Source organism: Apis laboriosa, unplaced genomic scaffold (assembly GCF_014066325.1).
Source record: "Apis laboriosa isolate Shangri-la unplaced genomic scaffold, ASM1406632v1 scaffold35_cov144, whole genome shotgun sequence".
NCBI lineage: Eukaryota > Metazoa > Arthropoda > Insecta > Hymenoptera > Apidae > Apis > Apis laboriosa.
Genome location: NW_025222966.1, coordinates 1,035,451 through 1,060,628, shown reverse-complemented (window position 1 = coordinate 1,060,628; position 25,178 = coordinate 1,035,451). Strand labels below are relative to the sequence as shown.

The following is a 25,178-nucleotide window of genomic DNA, read 5'->3' as shown; positions in this document are numbered from 1 at the left end:
AATGAGATAAAACTTTTTTTCGTCGAATTCTTTTTTTTTTTTTCCCGCTTTGTCGTCGATGCAACAACTGACGATCCTTTCTGCAAGAAACAACATATTCTTTTTTCAAGAATATTCGTCGTAATTGTTACCTCTTCTCTTTCTCTTTATACTTTCTCCTTCTTAAACAGAGAATATTTTTTACACGGACGCGATCGATTTTCGAAAATTCTCCGCGAGAAAAAGTTGATTTTTTTTTCCCACCGATAATTGTAACAACGAGTGAGTCTTCCTCGCGAGTGAGGATCAATTTTATTCGATTTTTATCGCCCAATTCTCGACGGTTCTCTTTTTTCTCTTCTTTCTTTTATTTTCTTTTTTTCTCTCCTTTTCGATCGCATAAAATTTCGCGCCTCCGACAATTCTCTTTCTTTTCTTTCTTTCTTTTTTTTTTTTTTTTTAATTCCGCCAGAGAAATGTCACACGAAGAGTTTCCCTGGTCGGATTAGATGGAATTTTCGAGTTAAACGTTGAGAAGTAGAATCGGTTATCGTTGCTCGAATAAAAGCAATCAGTGGAAATGGAAATGATATCGATCCTGCGTTTTTCATTCACTGTTGCATTGAAAATTATTCGTGGATGATAGCCGAAGACGCGAAGATTTTATCCCGAGATAGTCGAAAAATATTTTTTTCGCGCGTTTCGTCTTGCATGTTATTTTATTTCTTCTTTTTTTCCCCCCCTTCCCCCTCATTTTTCTCGTTTTCTTAATTCAATATATAATTTTTTTTTCTCAAGAAGTTATCATGGATATCGTGTCGAATTCGTTATTTTCAAAAAGCTTAGGGGATAGAAGAAAGTACTTGATTTTTTAAAATTTCTTTTTGTATCTTTTCTTTTTTTTTTTTTNNTTTTTTTTTTTTTGTTTGACGTCACTTTTCTCTGTTGTCTTTGATCTTCGTCCTATATTGTCTTTGATGCTGTGTCGCTGTTGTTGTGTCGATGGTTGAACGAGTATGTCTATCTCACCTTGTGTATAATACCATTGTTGCATTATATCTCTCAAATATATATATACAGTAATTTTTTGGTCGTTTTGAATGAAATAAACATTTTTCATACACGCATTTACACAACATACTTGAAATACTTGAAAAGTGAACGATTTCAATCATTTTCTTTTTTAAATTAATAATAATAATATAACAATATAATAATAATAACGATAAAAAAAAAAGAAACGAATGTTTTGAAATATATGCAATGCAATTTCGAAGACAAAGAAACTTTCTATTCTTTCTATTCAATTTCATTTCAAATACATTTTTAAACTAAAAAAATTTTTAGTCTTCATCATAGCCCTCTCGTTAACGCGTTAAAGTTGATCGAAGAGTTTCACTTTTCAAGCATCGAAATCGAAATAAACAAATAAAAAAATTATCCTGAAAATTGTCCTCCACAAACACGGTAACCGTTTCTTATTTCCCCCCACTGCATTATCTCTGTCGCATAATTATCGTTTCGTTCTCGCATTCCTGGTCAATAAAGGTTCAGGTTCTCTCTTTCCCTCGCGAGAAACCAATATTCACGTACGCGCACGTAGTACTTGAACGTAAAAACGTACAGACGCTACCGACAAGACCGTTCGGATGAATAACGACGATGAAAGACGATAAAGAACTGCGCAAACGTGTACTTAAAAACAACAGATATATACACGGGAGGATCGTTCGTATAAAAGAGAGACGGTGGGCTGCCTGTTCTCTTCTCTTTTACGTTCCATATGGAAAGGAAAAAAAAAAAAAAAGAAAAAAAAAAAAAAAAACGAAAAAGAATAAAAATGCTCGTAAAATATTCTCTCATGGATTCATATATCTACCATCTTGTTTAAGCGCGGAACTTTCTTACGATTCGATCGTAAAGGGGGAGGAAAGAAGGGGGTATATAAAAGCGGATGGAATGCGGCAGGCTGTCGTCAATTTTAATGACGTCGTTCTTTTCCTGATCGGGTCTCGGTGTTTAATCGGAGATGGGATAAAAAAAAAAAAAAAAAAATGAAAAAAATGAAAAATGAGAAAAGAGAAAAAGGCTGAAAAGGAAAAAAGAAAAGGAAAAAAAGATAAGAGAAAGAACCGATAAGCCAAGCGAAACGTAGTTTGCGCGGCTTCCCGCTACTCCCACCGTGAATGAAATCCCCGAACAATTGTGATTGTTATTAATCTACCTTTCCTTTCTTTTTTTGTAGGGGTAGGGCGTCCCAAAAGTAAGTTGAATATCTCTCGAAGGTTGTTTATTACACGTCAATAATACTTTCTTTGTTCTTCGGCCGCTCTCACAACACCCCCAAGCCCAATCAAGACCGCGCTTTACTTTCGAATTTTTGGCGGGAACGAGACTCGCGATGAGACGATTTGAATTTCCCTCTATACGATAATTCTGGAAAAATTTAAACATTTTTTTTAGTAAAAATTCTGTTGAATTCGTAATCTAATCTATATTAATAATCTCTGGTCGAAAATTTACAAATGAACGAACGAAGGTGTTGCGTTGAATCTAATAATTTTTCGAGGAAATATAGTACGATTTAATTTAATTCGTTTCGAGATCGTTCGAATCATCGCGTTCGCGCGAATATTTATGAATTTTTAGGTTTGTTTAATCGGAAAATTCTAAGGGTTTTGACCGTGTTATACGGTTACAGTTGCATAAGAAGAGCGCGAAAACTAATATAACTTGTGTCGGCTGGACGATTGCCAAACGTTTCATAAATATGTGTACGATAACGTAATGCGGTTTATTCTTATACCAAAGCTGTGGTATTTCGTTCGAAATGTACCACGTTGCAAAGTGATGTAATTTAATTAACGGACAAACAATTCGGTGGAAAGATCCATTGTCAGTTGTTTATCCAAACGCCAAGTCTTGATTATTAATAATTCTTTCACGCAGATTTTTCTTGTTTCCAAAATATAAACGAAGATAGCAAAGTAAAATTCGAAACTCCTTTCGTTTTTAAACGAATCCTCGTGTCACGCGACTCGATATATATTATGCAACAATTTGTTTGCAATCAAACAAACAATCACGTGGAATTCAATAAATTTATCAATTGTATCTATATATACTTGACAAGTCTCGATCCCGTCAAGAACAGATATGGTCTAATAATTCGTGGTCTAATGCTCGAAGCAAAACACCCCCGCCCCCAAGCTCATGTTTCTCTCTGTCTATCTATCTCTCTGTCTCTGTCTCTCTCTCTCTCTCTCTCTCTCTCTCACCCCTCTCTCGTGTTTTTTTCTTTTTGTCTCTCTCTCTCTCTCTATATATATATTCTTGATTAACGGCATTGTACATAATATCCGTGTGTCAATACATCCGTACAACCTATGTATATGCATATATACGAATATGTGTCCACACGAATCTGCTAAAAATTTTTATCTCCCGTTTATCTCTCTTTCTCTCTCTCTCTCTATATATATATATATACATTATAAAAAATGTCAATATTACTTTTGATGTCGTGTCTCGTTTTTTTTGTCTCCTGCCGTTTTCAAGGAATCATATTTTTTTGATTTCTCTCTCATTTTGGCGAATCCCCCGTCTTCCTCTCTTTTTGTCACATTCTATGTTAATTATGTTCGCAATAATTTTGCGCCATAATCGATCGATTATTGCAGCAATTTTGTCGCAGAAAGATCGGCCAAATTGTTCGGAGGTTCGCTGAATTTTCGTTGGATCGTTTAATTTCCCTTCGATTCGATGGATAGTTTCATTGATTCGTTTAATAACGGTTTTAAAACGATTGTTTATAATAATTGTCAGGTATTCCAGATGTATAAAACTGACCAGATGCAACGTTTGGAAACGTTCCCACTTGGTCATTTTCGTTTTTCAAATTTATCACATTGTGCTCGAATCGTGTTCGTGTTGTCACTGTTTTGATTACTCGCGATTAGAATTTCGATTAATGATACAACTGATTAATTGGATCGTATATTATATCATCTCACGAAGATTCAGCAACCTTTCAAGGATGACACGATCAGTCGAGACTTCATTATTCATGTCAATTGGCCAGCTCCTCGGCTTTCAACTGTGGCTTTTCTTTTTTTCCAAGGCGTTGTGGTTAATAATATAATTGATAATAAGAATGACGACAGCGGTGACGCTGATAACGGCGGCGACTGTGTGTGTTGCTTGCATTCGTGTTGGGAAAGAAGAAGAAAATGTCTGACGAGAAGAAGAGTGAGTGGTAGATTTTTGTGTGCCCCACAATTCTCTCCCCCAATTATCCTAATCATCGTCTACGAAAAATTATTTATATATCATTGTATTGTTCAAATTATTTTAGAAAATTATCTACAATTCTTTTTTATCGTTATTTCATATTCTTCTCTTCTATTCCTCTTTTTGTCAAACAAATTGAAATCATACGAGTTTATTATCGTGTATTATCAGTGAAGATCAGAGAAATTGATTTTCTAAATAATTTTAAATGAAATAATTGTACGCTGTTCAGATCTGTCGAAATTTTCTCTTCGAACCTAAGCTGAATCGCTTTCTGTAAAATTGCTTAATCGCTTCTTCTCGAGCGGCTTTAAATCACTTTTTTTTCCTTTTTTTTTTTTTTTTTTTTTTTTTACCAAAAGCTAAAAGAACTAAACGAACTGTAATATCCCTAATATATCCCGTCCCTCTCCCATTGCCGAGATTCAAAAGTCTAGCCGTTTATTTTCCGTCACGGCGGAATCATCTTTAAAATTAGAGATCTCTTATTTTAAAGTTATCCTGGATTCGATCCACGTGATGTAATTTGATGGATGGTATCGTGTCTTCATATTCGAGAATACTTTGAATTTTGAAATGTCTCCAAATTATTTGATAAAATCCTTTGTATTTCTTATTTCTATTTTTTGATAAGTAAATTCTTAATTTAATCAAATATATATATATATATATATATATCACTTATATATATTTTATAATTTTATCCTAATTTTATTGAAGAGAACGATTTTTAGAGAATATTATCCGACTTTTTGCGAACACATCGTTTCAAAGTCGTGGCAGAATTTCGATTCAAGCACAGTTCTCGGTAATAACCTTCCATCAATTTTCCAATATCCTTGTCCACGAGAGTCTAATGGATTCTCTCCCCCTCGGCCACAAAACCCTTCAGTTTTCCTCAACCTTTGTAAACTCATTAACGCCCTCTTTCTCCCTGAATTCCTCGAGATACACTTCCTCCCTTCTCTTCTCTTCTCCCTCCACACGCTTAATACAAACTTTTCAAATTTCTCTTGTCTGTCCGTCCGTTCGTCCGTCCGTGCGTTCTGTCCGTTTGCGCGTGCGCGTGTGCAAGCGTGCGTGTGTATCTGTGTCTGTTTGTCTGGTTGTTACGTTATGCGTGCGATGAGGGAATAACTAAAAAAAAAAAAAAAGGGAAGGAGGGAGGGGGGAAAGAAAAAGGAAGAAAAGCAAAAAAAGAAAAACGAAAGAAAAAAAAAAGAGAAAAATGAACAAAAATAAAGAAAAAAAAAAAAAAGAAAAACGAAAAGAAAGACAAGAATTATTCGCCACGAGAGAGAATGATGAGGATGAAATGTAATAAATAAATAATGGAACGTGAGAGTGGCGTAAGGAGTTCTGGAAGATCTTACGAGATCTCTCAGAGGGCGAGCGACTAAAGAGAGTTACTTTTGTTTTCGTTCCGGCCTACATCAGGGAGTCTGGGGAGAATATCGAGTTTATGAAGGTGAGGAGACGAATGTGGAATCTCTTAGATACAGTAGATACGGCACGTATTTACATTTCTTCTCCCGTTCGCACAGAGGCAGGAACAGAAGAGGAGCGACCTAGACGAACAGCTCAAGGAATACATTGCAGAATGGCGGAAGCAGAGGGCAAAGGAGGAGGAGGAATTGAAGAGATTGAAGGTTCGTGTTCGTGTAAACCTTTCTCTCGTTGCGTCATTTTCCGTTCTTTTTTTTTTTTCTTTTTCTAATATCTTTTAATATTCTATCGTATCGGCACGGATCCATCCGATTTCGATTTTATTCCAATATTCCCCCGATCTCTCCTTCTCACGTACGTTCGCAGGAGAAGCAAGCGAAGCGCAAGATCACTCGCGCGGACGAGGAGAAAAGATTGGCTCAGAAAAAGAAGGAGGAGGAAGAGCGTCGCCAGCGTGAAATCGGTAAGTTCGTTTCATCTGCTTGCTTCTCTTTTTTTTTTTTATCGATTTTCGAGAGAGGCCGCCTCCTGATGTTTCTCTTTCCGCTTGCAGAGGAGAAGAAGCAACGTGATATGGAGGAAAAGAGAAAGTACGTTTGCCATAGGCAACCTTATCTATCTCGGATATATAAATAAGATAAGCAACATTTGAAATATAAAAAAAAAAAACCGATCTTTTTATCCAGGCGTCTCGAAGAATCAGAAAAGAAACGCCAGGCAATGATGCAGGCGATGAAAGAACAAGCGAGCAAGAAGGGCCCTAACTTTACCATCACTAGGAAAGATTTAGCGGTTCGTATCCATAACACGGATTGAACACGGATCCTGTGCACTGGCCAACCGTTATTAATGCGTTTATCCCGTTGGATATAGGGTAACCTTACGTCGGCGCAACTGGAGCGCAACAAGACGAAAGAGCAGCTCGAGGAGGAGAAGAAAATCTCGCTGAGTATTCGCATCAAACCGTTGGAAATCGATGGTTTCTCAATCGAGAAGCTCCGGTCCAAGGCTAACGAGCTCTGGGACACCATAGTCAAGCTGGAGACCGAGAAGTACGATCTTGAAGAGCGGCAAAAGCGCCAGGACTATGACGTGAGTAAGAGAAAAAAAGAAATAAAAGAAAAAAAAAAGGCGTAGAGACACTCGTAGAGAGATTCGTAGATTTTAGAGTAAGGATATTGTAAGAATTGGGATATTGTAATTGGACACGTTCTCTCAAACGTAGCTTAAAGAATTAAAGGAACGTCAGAAGCAACAATTGAGGCACAAGGCTTTGAAGAAAGGTCTTGATCCCGAAGCTCTCACCGGCAAGTATCCTGTAAGTAAGGATGGATAAATAAAAAAGACGTTGAAGTGGGGAATCTATCTAAAGTTAAGCGATACAATTTTTATTCTCTTTATGCAGCCCAAGATCCAAGTCGCCTCCAAATACGAACGTCGAGTGGATACCAGGTCTTATGACGATAAGAAGAAGCTCTTCGAGGGTGTAAGTATATTTTCCATAGATTCGATAGTCGCTGATTCTTCGAATATATAAATTGCCCCGATTAAATATATATCCGTGAAATGATTCTGATTGGAAATCTCAATGATTGAAAAAAAAGTGGGGACTACTATTAGTATTATTCAAAAAAATGTAAAATTAAACAATTTGCTACGACGAACAATTTTTGTTGATAACAAGATGATTAATCGGAAAGAGGGATATTAAAGAGGACAAAGAAAAAGCGACACGTTTGAGAGAAATAATCGTAGAAATATAATAAACGAAAAAAAAAAAAAAAGAAAAAAAAGTGATCAGTGAAAAATGTCGATTGAATCGCAGGGCTATGACACGCTCCTAGCGGAAATCAACGAGAAACTGTGGAAACAGAAAACAGAACAGTTCATGAAGCGTACCAAAAGTGAGTCCTATCGAGCTCTCTCTCTCTCTCTCTCTCTGTGTAAATCATCCCCTTTTGCTTGCGTTGTTGGTTGAACCCCTTTAGCCCCCCCCCCTGTGCTCTAGGATCGTTTTTCTAATTCATGTTGGAATTTAATAGTAGATAGATAGAGCACAGAGATCGTTGGAAATGTTGTTATTGCTCGTTGTTGTTTCATTTCATAAAGTAAAATGTTCCCATATCCCCCTACATCGATCGTAATTCATCGCATCCCCCCCATAATTTATTGTTGAATCAAGCATGAACACGGTGGTCACGAAGTTTATGTCACAAATTGTAAACGGATTTGTTACGAATTTTAAGACAAGTGTAAATCGATACACAAACTTCATTCGTATGATTTTATGCCCTTATTTTATTACTATATAAGAATTTTTAAACTTATAAACTTTTTTATTCGGGAACAAAGTACACGAGAATTTAACATTTTATTTTATTATTTATTTTTTGTCTCTGCAACATAAAATACATACATAAAAATTGAATATATGCATCAATAATAAGTAAAAAGTACTTCTTACACCGATATATTCTCTATCATAGAGAGAACATATTTTGACATTTCACAGCTAAATGTCTAATCTGATGTGTGCAATGTAAAGGAATGTGTAAGCCGATGGCTGGTTATTATCTTTTAGCATTAGGAACAAATTTGTTTAACCTAGGTAACGTTACTAAAGGTTAATTTGTTCTGCAACTTGTCAAGCCCCGAATTCAAGCTAAGGAGAGACTTATACATCAATATTTTGAAAACTAAGGAGAACAAGTGCCCCCCGTGTGACGATGTATCCTAGCATGCCATTTTGTCCGTTAATGTTTCAGGGTCTGACCGAACAGCAGAAGGAGTTCATAGAGAAGCAATGGGCTCAACAGAAGGAGCAATTCCTTGGTCGCCAGAAGAGTATGTATGGTGGCTTCACTTTCGAGCAAACGTGACACGTTGTTTCTTATAAATATTTCACGTTTTTTTTTTTTTTAAAAAATCTTAAGAATAAAATACAACGAAGGAAAAATTATTGATTCATAATAATTGAAAGAGGAAAAGATATTGCATGTGGTTTTGAAAATGTGTGTAGATCGTTCAAAATATATAAAAAGTATTATGACTTGTATTGAATGCAAGGGATGAAAAATGTAAAAGCATTTTATTTTTTCTCATCCGTTTATTATTTTACGTATCATCGTGTGCATTTGCTCGAACAATAGCTCTTAAAAGCTAATTAGCATTTTGTAAAAACTAGGACAATCTGCAATGGTCACAAAGTGAAGTATGTTTTGTTAAAGTCGAAGAATCTTGTTCGATGAAAAGCGAAAAAAACCTTTTAGAAAATACACGTTTGTATTTAATTTAATTTTCCGTTTATTTATTTATTTTTTTTCGTAAAAATATCTTTATTTTATTGCTTTTCGTTCTTTATCTTACATGTCTTACATGTAATATCTTGATAAATATATTAATTTCTAACGAATTTTCGCTATCATCGTTCGAGATATTTTCATTATACAAATTGAGCATTATCGATTATTTAAAATATATTTCGTTTTTTCCCCTAAATAGCGAAATTGCCGAAGTGGTTCGGCGAGAGGCCAGGCAAGAAGCCAGGAGACCCCGAATCACCCGAAGGCGAAGAAGACGTGAAGGCTGCGGCTGAAGACGAAGAGCTGGAAGAGCCACAATTCGAGGAAGAAGAAGAGGAGGAAGAGGAGGAGGAGGAGGAAGAGGAAGAGGAAGGCGAGAAGAAGGAGGGAGAGGGCGAAGGTGAAGAGGAGGAGGAGGAGGAAGAGGAAGAAGAGGAGGAGGAAGAAGAGGAGGAGGAAGAGGAGGAAGAAGAGGAAGAATAAAAAATCTCTTCTAAAAAATCCTAAAAACCACAAATCGAATCGATCGATCATTGAGAAATATCGAAACATCCTATGAAGAACCATCGAATTCATATATAGTCGTGGCGGCAGTAGAGGCGAACAATGGCGGACCATTTTTCCAGAATCTTGTTATTATAGATGGCTTTTATGAGACAGAGGGAAAAAAGGGACAAGAAGGTGAACGTCTGTAACGTTATATTTTTCCACGAAGAAATCCATTCTATAATGGTGAGAATTCCGGCGAGATAAAACATGCCATTATTATTTCTCAACTGTTCTACCACTTCTACTTCTATTATTATTATTCTACTACTTCTATTGCGCTATTACAATTATTATTATATTGTACAAAAATACACGCACACACATTATTAAAATAAAAAAAAAAAAAGATTTATCGTATAAGACTTCCGTAAGGAATCTTTCCCCTATCCCACGAAGAGATTTGTTACGCATACTTGTAATCAAGATTGTAAATTAAAAAGGCTATGGAAAAAAATATTCCGAATCTAAACTTCAATAATGTTTTTATTATTTAATTCGAAATTAACAAAGCTGATCTTTTTAGTTTTATTGGCATAAATTTTATTATGAGCAATAAATTCGGAAATCACGAGAAAATAGGAGAATATACAATCTGATTAATGGAAGGAAAAGAATTTCCTCTCTAAAGTTCCTACTTTATCGTAAGAGTTATAAAATAGTTATAAAACTTTCGGCAATGCCTTTGTATTATACTAACATCACCTTATCTATCTCGTAATAAAAAGATATGGATGAAATTATTCATGACAATTATTATAGTAACACTTTTCTTTCATCTCGATATTTTTTCAACGTCTATATCTGTCCTTTTCTTCTTTAAATATTTATCTATTACGAGTACAATGCACTTAGTAAACATAAATGATATCTATACACTGCCGATCACGTTATTTCTATATGACAATGCTCCTAACGTATTGTTTTACTAATTAAAAACATATCGATATAGTCAAATTTATTAATAACGAAATAAAAATACTTTAATCGATTTATAATCCTTTCGTAAATATCCGGCGATTGCCATGACATTTCGGATTCGCGCCAAAACTTATGTATAAACAGGTACGAAACGTTGAAGTGTTGCCAACAAACACTCCTCCTTAAAATAAGCAATACGGAATCTGCGTGTAATGATAGTTGTCGTGAGAATTTTAGTACCTCAGAAAGTTTGATTTTCAAAACAAATTTTTTAATATGTGAGAACTTAATTCGATAAAAATACTATATAATTGCTTATATAAAATTATTTATATTTAACAGTGTCGATATAATTATACGTATATAATTTCTTATAATATATAATTGATACAAGATTTAAAAACATTCTAAAAATGGATTGTTTCGGATACTTATTTTAAGGTAATTTCCTGTTTTGTTTTATATAGTTGTATAAAAAATATTTTTATTTGTAAATGAATTTTTCAAAACTAATAATTGTAATAATCCTTTTGATATGATTAAATGAATATAAATTATAGAGTTTAAAAACAATACTTTTATAAATATATATTCATTGAAATATGTTTTTGTTAATATTATTTATAATTAATAAATTTATTGATTTCATTGCATGGATATTATTATGCATGTATTTATTTATTCAAAAAATATTATATACATATAATAGAACAATGCAATTATTAAGCTGTAAAATTAAAAAATTTCATTAATCGAAAAGAAATCATGCAAATTTACATGTTAGGGCTATAGTTCATTAAAATTCAAGGCAGACTTTAGTGACGGAACAATGACGCAAAAATAAGAACGAACGAGAAGCTGTTTTCTGTTTCTGTTCTTCTCACATGCATACTTCCGTTTGTATTTTCTATCTTTCTTTTTCACTCTCATTCATCCTTTTCTGGTTAGCTAAACCGGTAGTGATGGGAATAACATAACTTTATACATTTTCAAACAAATCATTGTTATATTACAAGATTGATACTTTAAATTGTTTATTATATACTCACAATTTTATATATTTTTATATTTATTATAATTTTAAAATCATCATTATATATTAACAAAATCACAATCTTAATAATCTACAACTGTTCCACCTGGTGGACGGGAGAGTATTACTTCTGTCGCTATTGGTCGCAACTATTTATAATGGTAACCGTTGGCTCCAGTCTCATTTCTTCTTTCCTTTACGCTCATTCTTTCTCTGTGTCTGACCGTCGTTTCTCTTTCTCTCTGTCTCTTCTTCTCTGTCTTTTTCAGTCTGCAGAGTGGACGTTCTTAAGCGTCGTTAATAGTGTCTCCAAGCATTCGTCCGAGCCAGACTGCGCTGTCCCTCCTCTCCTACCTGAGAAGACCAAAATAGAGCAACGATACGATCGACACTACCGACGCCGCAACCGTGTTGTGATCGAACAATAAACAATAACACAACGACGCGTGTTACGGGATAGCGACTACCGCGACCTGTTGCCGGCTGCCAAAAAGATCCCGCTGGATGTCGCGCGTGTGTCGGTGAGATCGTGAAATGTTCGTTTCGAAGTCTTCCACGGCGGGAACGAGGAATTGTGTGTCATGGCGGTGATCGTTGTACAGAACGGTCACGTTCGTATACACATGGCTACGATGTTGGCTATCAAGGAGAAAAAGAGAGGAAGAATGAGAAGCTGACTACGAAGCAGCTTGACCACGAGGGAATTACTCTCGATGAGGTAAGAATAAAACAATACTTATTGCGCGAACTCGATTTTTTTCGATGAACAAATGACAGTTATTTGACGTTGAACACAATTTTTATCTTTGTTGTTGTCTGCACCACGTTCGACGAGTGTTTGAAGATTCGTTTCCTAAACTCAGAAACCGACGCCTCGTGCGAGACTCGGAACTCGACGGAAATTGACGATTCCTGTCGAGTAACTACCGAGGCCGGCTTCGTCGTGGTTCGTGTTAATTCGCGATTTCCCGATAACGAGAACACGCGATAAGAACGATTATGAAATCGGGCATACTGAAACGTGAGAATAATTGGTAGCGTGATGTGGATAGTACAAAAGAATAAGTAGTATAAAAGAATAATATATCTAAGATTTTTTTATTTCTATTGTAATATGAACTTTAATTTGAATGTTCAGAGCGTGAAAATTATAATGCACGTTGTTGATTGATGACTTTTTATCATTTTTAAAAATGTAAAGATTTCTTTAATATAATGTTTTTTGATGATAAATATCACAAACAGGTTTAAAACTTAATACATTATAAATATGAAGTAAAGTGAAGTTAGGCATTATGACCCTGACTTTATCTTTACATTCACTTTTCACTTTTATAATGTCAAGCGAACACGTGTATAGAAATAGTTATCATATAAACAATTATTTTTTTTTTTATTCAATATTTTTTAGCATTTGATACATATAAAAAGAAATAATATTATTTCTAAATTTTCTATAACAATATTGTTGATTTAATAATTGAATATCATGGAATTTATTTATGTTATGAATTAATTAGATTAATTAAAATATAGAGATTTGTTTTTTTTCATATATATAATTTTATATATATAATTTATTTTTAATAAATAGAAAATGAATTAATGTTATAAAATAAATTATAAATAGAATCAGTTTTAGATATTTAGATATTTATTGCGTTTTAATTTATTATATAATTTTATAGAAAATTTTTATCGAAATTAATAATTATTACCGAGATTTTAGTTAATTTTAGTTTTAAAATTATCATGATACATATATAATTTTTTTACAAATAACATATTTGTCAAATATATATTACTTCATATATTTATTAAAGAAGTTAACAATAATAACAGAAACCATTATTATTGTCACATTTTTATTTTAAGCAATTATTTTAACTTCAAAATCATTTAAATAAATCAATTTCATTATCAGTAATTAGTATAAATTTTATTATCTGTAATCGGAAGTTAACATCAAAATAAATTATTTTGACTAATAAAATATATGATAATAATATTGATTTTAAAATAGTACGTTAAATAGAAATTTTAATTTTATATCAAAGAAATTATTATTTATATTACATTAAATTAAAAAATTAAATTTTTTTTTTTATTTATGAAAACTTTATTTATGAAATATAATTTTAATTAATTTTTACATATGCTATTCCTAAATAAAATTTTTTTGATATTTCTTTTCTGGATTTCATTTTGTTTCTTCTCTGAACGTTTTTATTCGTATTATATTTTTTTCTTTGCTAAATATTTCTTCTGCGAACTACATGAATTTGTATCAAAGCTTGTGTTATTCTGCCTTTTCAATTGAGGTTGAGATGGAAGCTTTTATCATAGATTATTCTTTACAATACTCTTATATTCTCAATTTTCGTATTCGGTCTCTTTGTACTCTTCGTTCCTTCATATTATTTCATTCTCAAAACTTTTTAATCTCTAAAAAAGCATAATAAAAATTGATAGAGCTTTTTAAATAAAATTTCGCAATCAATTTTTAATATAGTGCATATTTTTGATTTTTCTTGATTTATCTTATTTTTCTTATTAATTATTTCTTATATTTTATAATAAAATTAATTCTTCGATTCCAGTAAAAATTTACATCTGATCATTATATACCTATAAATATATATATTAATTCTATTAGAATATTAAAAGAAATATTATACATAATTCATGTAACTATTTTTTAGATTAAAATATTATAGATAAGATCATATTATAAATATTAAATATTAATATTTTATTAAATTTAGAGAATAAAATTGAAACAAAAAATAAGAGATTAGTATAATCACAGCATAAAGAAATTAAATTTAATAAGAATTTATAAATAACTTATGATGAAACGATTGATTTATCATCATGGTGTGCGGAAATATGTGTGTAACTAGCACTTACGTTGACAAGCGGGGGATTAAACGCTCGTAGTGCGTTGTACCATTACACAATTGCAATAATTCGAGATTACCCACGATGGTCCATATAGGTTGCAGATTGTTGCGTAATAATGCATAAGAGCCGTGAATACGTATTTCCTGTTACTGCGCGTTTGTGCGTTAACAAAGGATGGCTAGTATCTAGAATGCAACTGATCTGTTCCAACAGTGAGCCAGTTAATACATATATCGGGTGTTTCAGAAACGAACGATTCTATGTATAAACAAAATAATTTAATTTTAAAATATATTCATTAATAAAATTAAATAAATAATTTTGAAAGCATTAAATGTTTGTAAATACATTCAAAATAATATTATTAAATAATTCACTTTCTGCTTTCGGGAAGAAAATTTTGTTAGAGATAGATAAATATAAATCAATTAAATTTTGGAACAGGATTATTTTAATGGAATATTTTAATAATTCCTAAATTGGTAAGATTCGGTAGATAATATTTTGCATAATTTTCTTTTATATTTATTTTTAATGAGAATATAAGGCTCTATATATATATATGGAAAATAATATCTGATACTACGATTTACACAATTTTATTATTACTGTATTTCGTTCGAAATCAAAATTACGAACACATACATATAAATAAATAGATATATATTTATTCGTACATATCATTACAATTTACACGAAAATCTGTTCTTATCACAATCAATTAATCGCTGTTAATCCATCGTTCTCGCTCGTTATCTACGGTTAAAATACGATTTTATCTGTCTCATATGAATATCCGGTGAAATACGATACTTTTCACGCTATTGATTATAGAAAATGAGACTGATGGGATTAGATGACTGTTGTTTTCTACGCAGGAAATTAAACAAGAATGCGTCAGTTGAAACATCTGAAGCCGCTTAAGCGATGCTTCGTTACGTCTTTACAATAGCTATGATTCAGACTGTGTCAGAGGAATGTATGAAAGCCAAAGTCAGCGAGGTGAATCCGTGTAAGCAACATATGCGTGTCATATATCATATGCGTTAATAGTAAAATGAATAGCGTTCTTATAATTAGATTTTTATTTCTTTATACACATGTATATGTTCAACACGAAATTAGCTTTTCTTCTAAATAAAAAATAAGAAGAAAAAAGAAAAAAGAATTTGATTTCTATTCTTTTCTTCTTCATTTACGATATTTCATCGATTATCACATAATATTAGCGAAATAAATACAATTATGAGGATTTATAAATTTTTATATAAATTAATTTAAATCAATTTAATGTATTATAAATTCTTTGAAAATCTCATCGATTTGCTTAATTGGATTAACATTTAGATTATAGTTAATATCTTGTATAATCCGTATAAAAAGATCCATATAATTTGTACAAATATTGTATTGATAATCGATTCAATTATCTGTTTATCTATGCCTTATTAATTAAATTGAAAAATTTAAATTTTCATTCTTAATTGAGAGTGTTTAAAATTATTTTATGGAATTATAGAATTATGTTTTATTCATCAATATTTACTATTTAAATGATATTTAAATATTTAGATATAAGAGATTTTTAGATACTATTAGACATACTATTATTATATTAATTATTATTTAGATGTTTAAATTATAAATATTAGATATCATATCATCTATGAATCGTATTATAATTTCATTAAGATTTATTAAAATTACTTTTTAATCGACGAACCATCTAACAAGAAATTATACTAACTTTTCTATTATATAAAATTATTTTAATTTTTTAAAGCTTTTTGTTAACGTCGTTGTCAGTCATATATATATATTGAGAGTGATATATATCAAATCAATCAATACTGTTCGATCGGTCTATTTCTCGTTGCAAATTAACTTTTAAATCCGAAAATTAGCATCTAGGTGAATCTATGGAACTTCAAAGCAAATCAGAATTAATCTTGATTGATTTTACTCAACTTTTAACGAGTTTATGTTGTTTTAATTGAAATTAGTGAAATTATATATTCTATTTCGTTTTATTCCATTTGCTATTTGTTTTTTTATTAATTAAAAGTAATCAGTTTCGAGTAGATTATTAGGGATCATTTTTGATAAATTGGCATCGTTTCAATTTTTTCAAATAACTAAATTAACATATCTTTGAGGAGAAATATAGTTTTAAAAAATTTGACAAATATTGAATTATTTATAATTTTACATAACTCATTTATAGGATTTAAAAATTTGATCGTTAATCTAATTTGATTATCAAAATTATTTTATCATTTTATATTATTTTACTATTTAAAAATATAAATTACAATACAATCCAAAGATTTTATTGAAAGAACATATATTTCATGTTAATTATCATTATTAGATCAATAATACAGGATTTGGTTGAATAATATTCAAAAAGGCATTCTTTATGGGAAGAAAAGAAATAGAATAAAATTTTTTCGTTTTCTAGAAAATCGAGTTTGAATATTTTTTGATTACAAATAAAATTGACTGATTCTTAATTGCACAAATGAATTATCGATAGAAGATATTTTAGACAAACAATAAATGTAGAATTAATTTTATTTCGTTTAAAAATTAATTTTCGAAAATTCGAATTTTTCTACATTTTTTATTTATTTTCACGTAGAATAACCTCTTATCAATAATTCATTCATATCTAATCGAAAATTAGGCAATTTCATTTGTAGACTAAACATTTTTAAAACATTTTTGATTTTTTCAAAAGTCTTTTAAAAACGAACAAATTTTATTCTATTTCTTTTTTAGTTTTTTTTTATAAATAATCATTCTGTGTCCAGTTGTATATTATTTTTGAATTTATTAGGTTCTATTCTACTACTATATTTTCTGAATAAATTTGTACTATTTAGCCATTGATTAATTATGCAAACGATCGATCGAAGATGCAAAAATTCCTTATATATCACGTACATCGGTGAAAGCAATCCAATATTTTTGTTTATTATTATATAATATTAGCCAAATATATAAGTTTCTATATCATTTTCAAACAATTATTCGTTTTTACTAGCAGCAATTTTCAATGTGGTGCATCGTGTGATAAGATAAAGACTCGAGCCTTCTCTATTCGTGGTAGTGAAATGCAATTGCGATAACGATACCGGCTCTTTTATGTATAACGTGCCACTTTTGCAGCTAGACGTAATCATTTAGAAATACACAAGCTTTAACGGTTTACGGACGGAAATGAAAGCGAGATTACGCAGTTGTTGCTGTGCTATTTCTGCAAAATTACCTTTCGTAACTGTGTCCCGTAGTCTTTTGTTATTACTAACTTTTCGTATGTTAAGTGTCGACATTTTCTTCATCAACATTGGTACTGATTTGATATATGAAAGCTGTTAAGGTTCAAGCAGATACGTAAAAAAAGATTTAACTTATATTATTATTCGAATTCGAAATTATGTAGTCTCATTATATTGTATAAGTCTAAAAAAGGAATTTGGAATTCCTTGTTTGTCATACGAAAAAAAAAAAAAAAGAAAAATCGTATCAATTATCGATCTTTTTAAACTATAACACGAGTGAATTATTCGATTTTAATCTTCTTCCATGTAGTAAATGCCTAACATACAGATATCCGTTTAACGTTCCCGTATATGAGCAGGATTAAAATGTCAGTTCGTTTTGAAGGAAGCTCATCTTTCTTAACTAAATCCTCTTCATTTTTCTATTCAATTCTTCTTTTTCTCAATTTCTTCTTTTTCTTGAATCCTCCTCTTGAATCGGTAATCATACCGTATTCTTCTCGAGACGAAAATTTATTGGTAATTAATTTGATAAATTCTTCGATTCGTCATGCTTATTTTATAAATAAAATAACGTGTTGAATTTGAACGATGTTGAAAATACCATATTTTAAATTATCAATAAGAAGATTAACGATTTAAATAAGGAGAAATAATTTCTACGAACACGTGATTCAAACTTCTGTTTCTTTTAAGATTAAAAATGGCGGACGGTTATTCTTATTATATGCTTCATTCGATTCCCGCGCTTTCCCTCAACTCGGTCGCGTTTCGCTTTTTGTTGTTTCGTCGCTTGTTTCCGTTTTTAACACGTTACCAGGCAGAAAATATGGCGATCTAGAATACTCTTAATGGCATTATAGCATTATACAAAATAGAATTGGGTGCTTGAGGGATTTCAGAAGCCGTAACAGTTAACGATGCCTTGGGCTACTTCGAGTGAGCCAGTCGAGCAAAATTTGATGGTGAGTCCGGATTGGCAACAGCATACACGCCCGTTGGATATATTTTTCTCTGTTCTCGTTCCATCATTGTGGTTCACAGTCGGTTCAAGTTATTGCATACGAACGGATTGGTCTTGTCATCGTGATATGTTCGCTTTCTTGTACGAATAATTTCTTCGATCGCTCTCGTTATAGAAGAAGAAGAAGAAGAAGAAGAAGAAGAAGAAAAAAATAAATTAATTAAACGGCGGATATGGCGGACGAGGAGAATAAGGAAGAAACTGATCGAGAGGAGGATAAGGAAGGGTGAGAATAAACGATTTTCTGTTCAACGATCAGAACGCGATTTTGCTTTTTCTTCTTTTCTTTTTTTCTTTCTTCTCAGAGAATTCTCAGAGATTAGCTACTATACGAGAGTATCTTCCCTGTCTCGAGAAAAGAGTTGTCAATCTCTCATCTGGTATATATATATATGGAATATAATACTTCAAATTTTCAAGAGTAAAAAAGTTATTAGAGAATAATTTTTTTTCAGATTTATCGTGTCATATTTGAAAATGAAACGATTCGTATCGAATAGCGCAACAAGTCTTCTTCTGTTTTCTCTCCTCTTTTCTTGATAAGTCACATCTTTTATTCCCTTTTTTTTTTTTCTCTCTCTCTCTCTTTCTTTTTCTTATTTTCCACTTTTCAAGGAAGTCGTTAAAAAGATCAAAGAACAATTGCAACGGTTGAGACGGTCGATTATTGTTGGATGTTGAATATTTAGAGCCGGTAATTAAATTTCACCTGGCCAATGTTTCTGAATTTGAATCGAGGGGCGGAGTTTCAGCGATATTCTATTCTTTCACGCCATTTTTAACTTTCTTTTTTTCCTTTTCTTTTCACCAATTCTTTGTACAGATTTTGTATCAAGATATCAAACGCTATTCGACGATTCCATCGCAATTGCATTCGGCCAAGTTTCACACTGTTCTCTCGCTTCGTTGTTCCTTTTCGTTTACCTCACTTTTTTCTTGAAACCCTTTCATTTATCCTTTTCACATTCTCTTTAACGAACTTCTTCTCCCCAATAGAATTAAAATATGACTCCTTCAAAAGTGTTTAAACGAACTTGAATACGATGCTCCTCGACCGGGGTGCACTGTTGGGGAGCATTACGTATTTATAATTTAATTCGTTGCCGGTGAAGTTCGCTTTCTCGCTCGTTACGTGTTCGCAAAAGGGATCGTTTAAAAACAAAAATAGTTTGTAATACGATTCCGAGAGAAGCTGAAAAGTTTCTTTTCCAAAAGGAGGAAACCTTTCTATGAAAGGTAAATTATTCGATAGGATCTATTGTTTTTAAGGTAATTAGTTTATTACTGTTGATTAACTTTACGATAACTGGGAAAACAAGTTTTAACAAGTCAGGTTTGTTCTCACAGGTTATTCAATCCTTTCACAATAGAGGAAAAGAATTAATGGGATATAATACGGAAAAATATTTATTATTTATTTTTTTTTATATTTATAATATATAAAGTGAAATGAAACTTGGAATATGATATATTGTTTAATATAATTATATACTTTATTTTAAATTTAAAATTATATATATATATATATTTTATACAAATATACAAATATGAATTGAATATATATTTTTATATTAATCTTATTTGTATAATAATTGTTATGTAATTGTAAATAAAATTTTTGCCTACGATATAATGTAATTATGTAATATCAAAAGTTGGAAAAATTTGAAGAAATTTAGAAGAAGAAGAAAGGCAATATATTAAATGGCAATATCTTATAAAAAGATTTTTTCTTTAACGGAATTTTTTTTAGATAAACAATTTATCAAAAAATCGTGAGAAAATTTTTATATCGCGTTATAAATAAATAGATAATTTTACATGAAATAAAATTATTATTTTTGCAAATATCACATCCGACATATATTTTTAATAACACATTTTTTTTTTACATATTAATTGAATATCTGAATTTGCAGTTGCATAAAAATCTGCAGTCTATTTATTGAATTGAATTTTTGAGACACTAAGAAAATGTCATTCGTTTGCATCATAAGAGAAAATAGACGTTCGAAATAATTGCCTGTTTATAACCAGATTATAAATCGTCTGCGAAACAATGCAATGTAAATCAGGATTTATTCAAAATAAATTTATATTGACAGACGAAAAATTTACATTAAAAATTTATATATTTATTTATAAAAATTTATAAAAATATGAAACATATTTTACGATATTTTATCTTAATTCATCACTTTCGATATTCATTTTATCCACATTGATAAAATGCTTTTTCATATTTTATTTCTTGTTGTACAAAAATTTAAATTATGATATATATTTCAAAATAAAAAAATATGTATATAATATGAATATATATTTTTTGGGGGAGTGAGAATTATCGAAATCATGTATTTTAAAAATTTAAAAAATTTTTTAAAAATTTATAAATTAATATTTAACGATTAAAATCGAAAGATTAATATATTTTTATATTCTTTAGTTTTAGTATTATCATTAATTAGTTATATATTAAAATACAGTAGAATTTCCATTATCTTAATACTAATTATAGAATACAAGATTAATAGAATACAAGATTATTGTAAAATAAAATCGCAATTTTCAGATAATGAAACACTTGACTTTTTGAATTGATAAATTATTAAATTTTGAGGAAAATAATATACTTATTTACAATAAAATTGAATCAATGGCATAAAGAATTTTTATCATAAAATTTATCTTTTATCAAAAAGTTTTTAATATATAAAGAAATGTATACTTTGCAATTAATTTCCCATTTTAATCTTCTATTTTTTAATGCCAATGATTTTATTATATATATTTGCCAATTTTCACACAGCTTTCATTTCTTTATTAATTTAATTTAATTTCTGATTTCAACGAGTATGTTATGTGCCCAATGTTTAATTTCAAATTAAATATTATTTTTATTAATATGGAAATACGTATGTTTATATTGTTGTGAGAGATTTGTGTAGAGATAATGTACAATTCGGATAGTAGAATGTTCAGTTAGTAAAATATTCCAGATAATGGAACTTACAATACGGAAATTGTATTACAGCTTACATATAGGATTAAATAAAACAACATGAAATTATAGCATTCTATTATCGATTGGGTCACTGTAATTCTCAATTTTCCATATACAGGAAAATTCCGACTGAATAATATACACAAATGGACAAAAAGTGTTAAAAAAATAGAAAAAAAAGAAATTAGAATTAGAAAAGTTTTTCGTTCAAAATTTCGAGAAAATTAAATTTGAAAACTTTTTAAGCAATAAATGAAATTAACTAATTTTCTATTGGATACGAGAAAACTATCGAGATTATTTTACACGTGAAAAATAAACAAAAAAATAGAATAAAATTTTATTATTCAAATTCTTGTTTTTGATATATTGAATATGCGTTGTCAAGAAATTCGTGAATACGATTTCTAAAAATTCGCATTTTCGAAATTATTTTTTAAATGAAATAAAATTAATTTTGCTCATAATTGGGAATTAACCAATTTCACTTACGGTAGAAAAATCTTCAAACTCGATTTTTTCAAAAACGAAACTTCCAACGAAAATATTTTGGCCTATTTTTTTCCCTTATTTTTTTTTTCATAAGCAATCACTCTCTATGCTCGCTTGTACATGTCATCCTAATCTAAAATTACCTAATATTTACACAAAAATATTAATAAGAAATAATCAATGCTTTTCACTCTCTCATTAGTACTTTTTTTTTTTATAAAAAAATAAAAACCAATATTTACTGCTACTGGACTATCTTTGATCTTTCTAATCAAATATCCTCTTCTTCGATCTATGTTTCTTCCTCGAGAATTAATTCGAATTCCTCGAAGGAGAATTCTTCGAAATAGCCGGTCAAAAGAATCGTTCGATGGGAAGGCCATCGGAACAAACGTCTTTTTCGCGTTTTTATAAGCAGCAGTTTCGATTCTCCCAATCGGCGAATGTGTTCCCTTCATTCGCCCCGTGGTGATATCAGCAAGTCCTTGAACGTGTCAAATCGTGCTGACATTGTAAAATGCAAAAATTTCTGGTAGCTCGGGGCGGTGGTGAAAGGAATACGTGGAAATTTATCGCTTCGCTGTAGAGAGAAACGATCTGCGCTTTTCTATGCACATCCTTTGATCGTCCAACATTTTTTATTCATACGTTAAAGCTTAATCGTTCTTCTTCTCGTTCGTTTCCTCGTGTCCCTTTATCCCCGATTTTTTGTTCGAAGAACGTAGTGTGTGTATACTATGTGTGTGTGTGTATGTGTGTTTACGTGTGTACACTCGACGATTATGTTAACCTCCTTTGCGTTAGATCGCTCGTCGATCTCCTCTTATATATATTATATATATATATGTATTTCGTTTCTCTTATCTGTGAACGCGTGAAGTGCAAAAACAAGGATTAATATAATAGAATTTCTGGTATTGTTTCGTGGTAATAATACCCGTGCATTTACGAATGGTTATGAAGGTGTTTCAGATGGATTACGTTGATTAGTTATTCGTCTAACTACACGTCAAGGTTGTTATAATACGGGAAATTGTGATTAAAAATAGTTTAATAGGGTACGATACCGTGACATTTATTAATCGTCTTGAAATACGTTCGTATTGTTTTCTAATCACAATGTAGAATTGATTTTGCTAAAAATATAATAGTGGTTGTTACACAATTGAAAGTTTTATTAAATTGTAACGATCGTGTGATTATTTTACACATGATTTTTTATTAAAAAAACTTAGTAGGTTGTGTGCAGCGTATTATTCTTGTAAGTGTTATTACGTTAACATTTGTAAATAAAGGAATAATTAATTTTATACCATCTATATCTCTAATGTGATTTATATTATGTTCGTCAAATATAGGATCTCCTGTATCATTAAATTTAGTAAGGGAGGTGATGTTAATAATTGGGTTAATTTTTTGATTAAAATATTTATTTATTATTTTAATGATATATTGTTTATTTAGATTTATTTATTCAGTTTATTTATTTATAGTTATTAATCATGGAAAAAATTATATTAATTTTAAAATTAATAATAGAATAATAATTGATTATTATATTTTATTAATGCATTGAATTCCATTGAATTTAATATTTTTAAAGTTATATTTTATTTATTTAAATAGTTTAATTGAAAATATTGATTTGTGAAATCAATGATATAAATTTATTTATTTTAAATTATTATAAAAATATTAATTTGTAATATATAAATGGATAGAATTTTTTAATCAACTTTTTGAAATTTTTATATATCTATATAGAAAGCAAAAGTTGATCATAACATTTCGTATTGATTCGATTCAGAATATTGGTTATCATGAATATTGGTTTCAGTAATTAAAAAGATATTTTAGCAAATAAATTTTTATTAATTTTCAATGAATCTAACAAAAGAATTAAGTATCAATCTATGTACATATTCATATGCTTGACGATATTCAATATATTCTTTTAACGCCAATTTAAAGTAGTTGATTTATCATTTGAATACCATTTGAAAATGATTAAGATAATAGAAATTCGATGTTGTTATGGAAATTATGTTAATCAATATCTATCTTATTAATTATTTCGATTTATAGGAAATCTTGATAATTTTATTATTTTTTTTTTTAATAATCATTACGTTATATTCATTAAAAATTCTAAACTCTAAATTTTAATTTTCAATCGTTTGATTTAAATGCGAAAAAATTAATGACAACGAAATGGTTTCTTGTTTCCATGAATATAGTTTTACATCATACGTTGTATATACGTTGTGTACACTTATTTAAATATCATATACATAAACAAGATACCATTTTATATATTTTTTAAATCAAGAATTATCTTTCAGAATTTTTCTTCTTATTTTTTTTATTTTTTTTCCTTCTAAAACTCCTTATTTCATGGAATATTTTAAGATTACCTTGTTCTTGGAACAGCCTTGAATAATACTGGTAAGGCAATTAGTGTACACTTATCGGCAAATACTTTCTGAGCATTCTTGGCAATAAGGACTACTACTTCTCTGGTTACGTTATTTAAAAAAGAATTTCATAAGATTTATATGTATTTATATGTTACTTTTTTTTTTTTTTTTTTACAAAATTGAAACGTGTAATCAGAATTGAGCAAAATAAAATAAAATAACAAATTGAATAAATATATTAATTAAATAAAAATTTCATAATTTGTATGATGTATGATGAAAAAAGAAGAATCATTACTTTTTTATAGATACGTAAGTAAAAAAGTGGCCAAAATAAAATAACAAATCGAAAATAAATATTTTTATTTCGACGATAATTTAACTAAATATTTATTCTTTCTTTATACCAATATTTCGTATTCGTTTTTTCGTGAAGATAGAAAATAAAAATTCGTTATGTATTTTAAATATGTTTTTTTATAATAAAAAAGGAGATATTAAAGTTTTCATGAAATATTTTTGAATAACTTTTCTAT

General features: G+C 30.0%; 2 protein-coding genes and 1 long non-coding RNA gene across 9 annotated transcripts in view; 2 read left to right on the top strand and 1 right to left on the bottom strand.

The window, feature by feature from the left end:
• The window catches only part of LOC122715433 (troponin T, skeletal muscle), a 17,198-nt gene extending 7,157 nt beyond the window's left edge, over positions 1-10,041 (top strand). For 3 of the 6 annotated variants that reach the window (XM_043937630.1, XM_043937624.1, XM_043937626.1), the window contains 11 exons: positions 2,225-2,242; positions 5,707-5,737; positions 5,814-5,918; positions 6,082-6,178; positions 6,269-6,305; positions 6,402-6,507; positions 6,589-6,807; positions 6,941-7,033; positions 7,121-7,201; positions 8,481-8,559; positions 9,217-10,041. In XM_043937630.1, the coding sequence (XP_043793565.1) occupies positions 2,225-2,242; positions 5,707-5,737; positions 5,814-5,918; positions 6,082-6,178; positions 6,269-6,305; positions 6,402-6,507; positions 6,589-6,807; positions 6,941-7,033; positions 7,121-7,201; positions 8,481-8,559; positions 9,217-9,500 (1,150 nt within the window). In that variant the 3' untranslated portion in view covers positions 9,501-10,041. Of the gene's footprint in view, positions 1-2,224; positions 2,243-5,706; positions 5,738-5,813; positions 5,919-6,081; positions 6,179-6,268; positions 6,306-6,401; positions 6,508-6,588; positions 6,808-6,940; positions 7,034-7,120; positions 7,202-7,540; positions 7,620-8,480; positions 8,560-9,216 lie in introns of all 6 variants that reach the window. The other 3 variants (XM_043937628.1, XM_043937627.1, XM_043937625.1) reach the window with 2 other exon arrangements.
• Positions 10,042-11,540: 1,499 nt separating this feature from the next.
• Positions 11,541-12,332, bottom strand: LOC122715436. The gene is made up of 2 exons (XR_006346837.1): positions 12,254-12,332; positions 11,541-12,156 (listed from the first exon to the last, which is right to left on the bottom strand). It is a non-coding gene; the product is annotated as an uncharacterized LOC122715436 (long non-coding RNA).
• A 6,359-nt stretch (positions 12,333-18,691) lies between these two features.
• The window catches only part of LOC122715435, a 39,717-nt gene continuing 33,230 nt past the window's right edge, over positions 18,692-25,178 (top strand). For both annotated transcript variants that reach the window (XR_006346836.1, XM_043937631.1), the window contains exon 1: positions 18,692-18,955. Coding sequence is in view for 1 of the 2 variants with exons in the window: in XM_043937631.1 (XP_043793566.1) it covers positions 18,903-18,955 (53 nt within the window). In the remaining variant the exon portion in view is untranslated. The remainder of the gene's footprint in view (positions 18,956-25,178) is intronic.